This window comes from Choristoneura fumiferana, chromosome 27, assembly GCF_025370935.1.
Source record: "Choristoneura fumiferana chromosome 27, NRCan_CFum_1, whole genome shotgun sequence".
In the NCBI taxonomy this organism is placed as follows: domain Eukaryota; kingdom Metazoa; phylum Arthropoda; class Insecta; order Lepidoptera; family Tortricidae; genus Choristoneura; species Choristoneura fumiferana.
Genome location: NC_133498.1, coordinates 10920633 through 10928518, shown reverse-complemented (window position 1 = coordinate 10928518; position 7886 = coordinate 10920633). Strand labels below are relative to the sequence as shown.

The 7886-nt window shown below is 39.7% G+C and overlaps 1 protein-coding gene across 1 annotated transcript; it reads right to left on the bottom strand.

Annotated features, from left to right (window-relative positions):
• Window positions 1–4325: 4325 nt before the first annotated feature.
• On the bottom strand, window positions 4326–5697 carry LOC141443272 (uncharacterized). The gene is made up of 2 exons (XM_074108482.1): window positions 4926–5697; window positions 4326–4802 (listed from the first exon to the last, which is right to left on the bottom strand). Exons 1-2 carry the CDS (start codon window positions 5238–5240, stop codon window positions 4326–4328), a joined length of 792 nt encoding a protein of 263 aa, XP_073964583.1. The 5' UTR covers window positions 5241–5697.
• Between the last annotated feature and the right edge of the window lie 2189 nt (window positions 5698–7886).

Sequence of the window (7886 nt, the reverse complement as noted above, 5' to 3'; positions counted from 1 at the left end):
AGAGGATCGTGGGTTCAAACCCCGGCTCGCACTCGCACCTCTGAGTTTTTCAAAATTCTTGTGCGAAATTACATTTGAAATTTACCACGAGCTTTACGGTGAAGCAAAACAGCGTGAGGAAAGTTGTACAAACCTGCGAAGCAATTCAATGGTGTGTGTGAAGTTTCCAATCCGCACTGCGCCCGCTACCGTGCCCAGCAGTGGGACGTATATAGGCTGGGATGATGATGAGTGATGACTGCATACGTTTGAGGGCCAGATTTTTTTGCCGCTCGGTATATTTTAAAGTGACCGTATTTTTTGATCGCGTTGATTGACTTTGCTTTGCATGAGCCATGAAGTCTGCTTTTTTCACTGCTGCAGAGGATAACAGATCTGAGTACTGACATTAATTTTAGCTTGATTCCTCATGAGAAAAAGGTTCTTGACAAGTCAAGACCGACGGACGGATGGAAAACAAAGGACCAGTTTTGTCCACTGAGGCACAGCCCTAAGAACGCTCGCATGAATAAACCATGCCTAATCCAGTAACTAGGTGTTTCCAAATGAACAGAAGCTGTTATTTGTCGGAAGTAGGGCGGCCGCAGTCGTCGATCACCGGAGTTGGCCGGCGCCCAGCGCGGGCGCGGGTGAGTGATCGCACGGCCTCGCGCCGCGCCCCAGGCACAGCCCCAGGGCAGACCCGGCGGCGCGCGCGCTGCGCCACGGGAAACCTGACCTAACTGAATAATCTAGTTGTTACCTACAATTTCGTCTAAGAATTCGTTTGTTGATATCCCGCGGAAACTTGCGATTGTCCGGGAACACTCACTCACCTGTTTTCACTAGAGCTGTGCTGTGCGAGGATAGGTAAATGACGCAACACATCCTCGCACTGGTGGAAACACAGCCTAATAGTACCATTAACGGATCAGGCACTGTTACACATGCTAGCTAAGAGCACGGAAGCATGATATTATTGAGCAAATGCTACCTACCAGCACGTGTGCATAGCTTAGGACACGTGCCACTCACTATTAAGCAAGGTCATTCGTAAGGCGGCCTTTATAGCGAACAATCCCGAACATCGCACTCTAAGGGGCCGTTTCACCATCCATTGATTAGTGTTAACTGACAGGTGAAACAGCCCCTAAATCTCGTTAATGTAACTAACAACGTAACAACTTTGCGTACTTCGCGGTGACTAACCCCGCCTTAGAGTCCCCTGTGAGGCTGTGAGTAGCGGCGCAATGCAGACGAAACTTGGCTGAACCGTAACACTATGACTGTATGTAACACTCGCTCGTCAAGATTTTTTTGATCAGTGAAACAAATGCTGACTGGAACACGGTTCTACCGAGTGTCATGCACAAGCTTGTCAAGATATAGCGCAGTTGTGCCTAGGTAGTTCTGCTAGGCTACTACGAAACTCGAAACTATAAGTGCGTATCGCACCTCTTGCTCTCGTATTAAAAAATAGTATAAGTGTCAGAGGGACTACCGCACGACACGAACTTCGAGTTTCGTAGTAGCCCAGCTGGAACAGTACTTGCGACGGACATTACAAATAGGCATCTATTGCGTGACAACGTTAAGTACCTAGTTAATGGAGGGCGATGAACTTTGCGGACAGCTGATACCCATTTTTCATCTATATATATAAAAGGCAAAAGTGATTGACTGATGTATCAACGCACAGCCCAAACCGCTGGTTCTAGGGATTTCAAATTTAGCACGTAGGTTTCTTTTATGGTCTAGGGGTGCACTAAGAAAGGATTTTTTAAAATTCACCCTCTAAGGGGTGAAATGGGGGTCCAAAGTTAGTATGGGGAAACAAGATTAGTTAGACTATTCTATTCGAAACTTCACAGGAGTACTCTTAACAATAAATAAGTAAACACGTGTTTCAGGTTTTTTGAGAATTCAACCCTGAAAGGGGTAATGTGGTGACAAAGTCAATCGAAAATCAGTCGTTGATATTTCAACGCACAGCCCAAACCACTGGACCTAAAGACTTGAAATTTTGTACATAGATACCTTATACAATGTAGGCATCCACTAAGGAAGGATTTTTTGGAAATTCTAACGGTAACGGGAAAAAACGGGATTTATATATTCGATTCCGAGTGACCCTATCTCAGTAACTGTTCTAACTAAACTTCAAATTTGATTCACAAGTAGGTATTACATTAATTAAAACATAGATTTCAGGATTTTTGAAATTCCCAAGGGATAAGGAAAAACGGGATTTATATATTCAGTTTAACTGAATTCTATGAACTATAATTACTAGACTCTTCAAATTTAGCATAGAAGTAGGTGATTATAACAGTAAACAACAGTTTTAAGGAATTTGGGAAATTCCCACGGGATAAGGAAAAAACGGGATTTATATTCAGTTAAGCGGGATCGATTTTTCATTTTAATGGTCCTAGAAAACTAATATTTAGCATATAGGTTCCTTGAGGAGTGTAGGGGAACACTACAAAAGGATTTCCCGAAGTTCTGACGGGAACGGGAAAATGGGATTTTTCGTTTTACTAATCGCAGAAGGCAGCAACTTGGCATGTAAGTTGCTTGAGAAGTGAAGAGAACCATTAAGAAATAATTTCCGAAATTCCCACGGGAAAGGGAAAAAAACAGGATCTTTCATTTTAATGGTCCTAGAAAGCTGAAATTCGGCATGTAGGTTGCTTGGGGATTGTAGAAGAGCGTTAAGAAAGGACTTTCCAAAATTCCAACGGGAACGGGAAATACGGTATTTTTCGTTTTACTGATCGTAGAAAACTCAAATTTGGCATTTAGGTTCCTTGGGGAGGAGTGTAGGGGAGCACTACAAAAGGATTTCCCAAAATTTTGACGTTAACGGGAAAAAACAGGGTTTATCGTTAGTATTATTGCAATTTTACATTAAACAGCATTAGTATTATTGTGGAACCATTAAGAAATAATTTGCCGAAATTCTCACGGGAAAGGGAAAAAATGGGACTTTTCGTTTTACTGGTAGAAAGCTAAAATTCGACAATGTATAGGAGCACTGAGAGAGGATCGACTGTCCAAAATTCACACGAGAACAGGGAAAAACGGGTTTTTTTTTTTACTGGTCGTAGATAGCTGAAACTTGGCAAGTATGTTCCTTGGAGAGTGTAAGGGAGCATTAATAGAGCATTTCCCGAAATTCTTATGGTAACGGAAAAAAAACAGGATTTTGCGTTTTAGTGGTTGTAGAAAGCTAAAATTTCAAAATTCAAATGTATATAATGCACGTACGCTGCAAAAGCTCTTTAACCGACTTCAAAAAAATGAGGAGGTTATGCATTCCGCTATATATATTTATTTATGTTTGTTCACCGATTTCTCGCTTAATTGTGGACCGATTTTTTAAATAATTTTTTTTTCGAAATAAAATCTTCTCCTGAGTCTACTCCTCCCCATTGTCACCAAATCAGAATTTGATGACGGAATCTCAGGGAAATCGAGGGCAACCCTCAAATTTAGTAGGCACGTATAACGTTTTTTATAATTATCTCGATTTATTTAAGTATTTGCGTCTGACTGACATCATCTCATGTTGATGAGCTGATAATGGAAGGTTAAACTCCTTAACGGTTAGAGGTAACGAGTTAGAAGAAGTTTCTTTAAACATCATATGCACGTATAGGTAGACCTTTAGTTGTATTCTTTCTGGTTATTCAGGTGAGCTGATGAGGGAAGGTATAACTCCATAACGGTTAGGAGGACACATTAAGTACCTACACCAAACCAATCAACTCATTACGTAACAAAATTTATCAATACCTGTAAAACAGTATACTGTGACAGGACAGGCTGACAGACCTGAATTTGGCACACATGTAGATAATAGTACATTATGATACAAGTGTGCTATGTTGGTCATTACACTCGAGTCGGTTTTTAAGCCTGAGCCGAAGGCGAAGGCTTAATGGAGACGAAAAGTGTAATGACCAATGCTCACGTGTTTCATACGACGTTTTTCAACACACTTGCGAGGAAAAGTAAATAAAAGTTCACATTTATTTAAAAACTTTAATTATTGAAACAGTTATTAAAAGTACAATTATTGAAATGATATGCTACCGCCTTATGAGGCATTTGTACTGTATGTTTAATTGTATTATTAATTATTTCATTGCTTTGTTCTTGGGTATTTGTAAATGTCGGTGATAATGCAACATTCTGAAAGGAGGTAGAAGAACATTGCGTTTCATCATTAGCAAACGTATGAAATCCCAAATCATCATTGGCATATGAGGTGGAAGGACGCGGTTCAGGGCAGAACTTCTTGGATTGTGGCTCCAAATGGATTGCTTGTGTTATTTTGGCACTTATGTCGGCTTTATTTTGGATGGAGTCCTCAATATATGACTCGGCGACATTATTAGATCGCCATCCCCATGGCGTTTTAAAGTCAATATATCGGCTCCTGAATTAGCCAGCAATGTAGCTGAAGTCCGCCTAAAACTGTGTCCGGTGTAAGCGTCAGCCTGTGGTAAGCCTAAAAACTTGGCAATTTCTCTAGGCATCGATCCAAATTTGTTCACTCCGATAGGCTGACTCGTGCATTTGCCGTTTTGAAAATTTTGGAAGAACCGGTCAGATTTTCCTTTTGTTGAACGTAAACTTTCATATTTTTTCACTATTTCATAAAATGGTCCGTGAATAGTAAATGACCGAGGAATTTTATTTTTAGTGTTCGGAATTTTGACAAGTAGCATCTCTCCGTGATTCTCTATATCTTTTGTCGTAATGTTGTTTAATTCCTGACGCCTACAGGCACCAGTAATTCCGAATATTAATGCGACCTGAAAATAAATAAAATCATAATTAAGTTATAATAATCGTACTTAGTTCCTATTATATCAACACTCACAATACCGCCTACAAATATTATAATAATGAATACAAAACTAAATAGTGGAACTGACCTTTGTCGCTAGATATTGATTATCCGGTGCTTCTTTAATGAACTTCTCCACTTCATTAGGTGTTAAAACCTTGGATTTTCGACTGTAAAAGCCGTCTGAACGTCTTTTCAAGAATGCAGTTAGATTGGTGTACGCTTTGATGTCAATTGCATTTTTATTCTGCACGGTACTCTTCAACATAGAATATATACACCAAAGCGAACTAGGTTTATACCTCTTCGCCAGTTCACTAAAGTAAGCCATGAACACGTTTTCTGAGAAAGAGCTTGCATTTTTGCTATTTTTCCATTGAATGAAATTTGCGTAGGCTTGCATGTATTATCTTTTGATTTTGAGGGCAAAAGACTATCACTCGCATTTTGCGCTTCAACTATGATATCTGGCGGCGTACACTCGATAAGTAATTCTTCGTTATCTAAATTCGACATTTTACAAAACAACACTAACGAAATGCAATACTGTGAATAAACTTAACAAACAGAAACCCATTTAAAAGATGGCGGCCGTAATTTTTTTTTTTCGCGCGCTCAGCGCTGCATGCGCGCGCAAGTCTGAGATAAGGGCACCGGCAAAGTAGCTAATCAGCCACATATTTATAAATTTTGAAATTGGGTATTTATAGTTAAAAATACACCGTCAAATTATAAATACCAACAAGCTAACAAGCAGTTTCATGAAATTCTTTAATTATTTATCACATTTTGAATTGAATTTTATATTTACGCAAATAACTACTTAGCTGTTTTCGAAACATTAATACTTCTTGCTAATATTTAAAAGATATGTAATGAAAAGGCACTAGTGCGATAATGTAATGTAAAAGGCACGGCATGGGTAATATTCTGCATTATCAGTGTAAATACGCTGTAATAAGACCTACTTTACGAGCAGGTGTGTTGAAAGTATCATAGGAGTGCACTAAGTAAGGACTTTTCGAAATTCCCATGGGAAAAGGAAATATTAACTTTTTCTGCTTCTTGGTTGTTTGGGGAATCTCTGGAAAAACAGAGTGGATTTAAAAAAAACGATTAGTAAAAGCTTTTTAAAAATCGATACCCGAAATAATAGAAGCCTGTTTCAATTCAATCGCGGACAGTGTGGTTTTCTCTTGAATTTACTTATTCCTATCCCGCGGGAACAATCCTATGCCGCGTAGGTACGAAGTCGCGGGCAAAAGAAGCACGTGGGTTTTCTAAAATTACACCCTGACCTAAAGATGTGAAACAGGGGTACAAAGTTTAACGAATTATGATCATCTAGGTTGTTTTTTAAATTCAAAAATTTGCAAATATAATCCTCCGAAAAATCAATTAAAATACGAAAATAAAGATAGAAAGTAAATGATCTGTGTTACCCCAAATTTAACGCGAGCGAAGCGCGGGCAACAGCTAGTTAATGATAAGGCGTGCCGACTGATATATCGGTGATAGTAATGGAATATGTCTTGGCCCATACAATAAATACCTTACAGACTAACATACACATTTATAATCAATAATATTTAAAACTAACTAATTTGGTGACAAAATGTATTTAACATTATTAAACGTAACGCTATTGTATTTACTCATGTGATATAGGCAATTGGTAGGTATTGACAGGTGTGTAGATTCTGAGAAAAATGCGCCTTTTTAAAAGGTTACGTTTTATTAGATTACGCACGATGGTTAGTAGCCCAGTGATGAGGCCCAAAGCAGATGGCCGGGGGTTCGGGCCCGGGCTCGCACCACTGCGTTTCCCTGGGTCCCTTGTAGTTTCAGAAATAAGAATAACTACAAAACTATTTCGCATGTACCTACGGGTACAGCCACAGCCACGAACACAACATTAATTAATGTTATCTCCGTATTATTCTTTATTTATACTTCCTAATACCCACTAATAATATAAATGCGAATGTTTGTATGTGCGTGCGTGTGTTTCTTACTTCTTCAAGCTGAAATCGCTGAACGGATTTGTATGAAATTTGGTATGTAGATAACGGGACATCTGGAATAACACAATAGGCTACTATTTTTCCCGATATTCTTACGGGATCGGGATTCGGGAATACCATCTCAAAATGTCTATCGCTAGAATATGAATTTGACACGGGTGTTCTTTGCGCAGCGCAATGTCAGTGAAATCCACGATGTAATTTTTTGGAAATGTCCACATACATTTTTGATTAATTCCGGATTTTCTTTTCAACTGCAGGCGCTAAATGGTTTATGCACGCGAAAAGTAAAGGCCAGTATTAGTACCTATATATAGATTCGAGCATAATCTATAACTTATAACTTAACTCATATTAAATACATATATTGACCCGGATAACTCACGTCTTAATTCGAGTTTCGGATTTCAACCGGGATATTGGTTGGACGGAACCTCCGAGTTGGAAAACGGTGTTAAATACTCGTGCTGCATCATCGGTGTGTGTGAACGTACCTTTACAGAGCGTGGTCCTACCCTACATTTGACAGTTGTAATGATGATGAAAACTCGGGTAGTTGTGTGCCGGTGTCAGTTTCGTCGGGTAGTCGCGCGAGCAGAGCGGCGGCGCGCAGTGCGCGGGCTGCAGCAGCCGCTGAGTCGCGTTGCTCCGAAGACGAAGGGCTACGGATTAGCCCGAAACATGTCGAGCTAAACTCGATTTAAGACGTGAGTTATCCGGGTCAATATATTTAATATGAGTAAGTCTCACGGTAGTTTCATGTTCAAAATTATAACTTAACTACCGACTAGTATCGACCCTGCACAATTCGTTACAATATTTATTACCGCCGCCATGTCTGTTGTCAATTTCGTTGCGCTCGCTCATACAATTAAGCAAAGTGAACTATCATAGCGCATGTTATCTAGAGCGTAATTTGCAGTTAGTTACCTTATCAACCGGTCAGGCAATGCCCTCAATCCTGTGTCCTTTACGATTCTCTACGGATAGAAAAGGACAGTGGGCTTGTAGAGTTGATTAGAGTA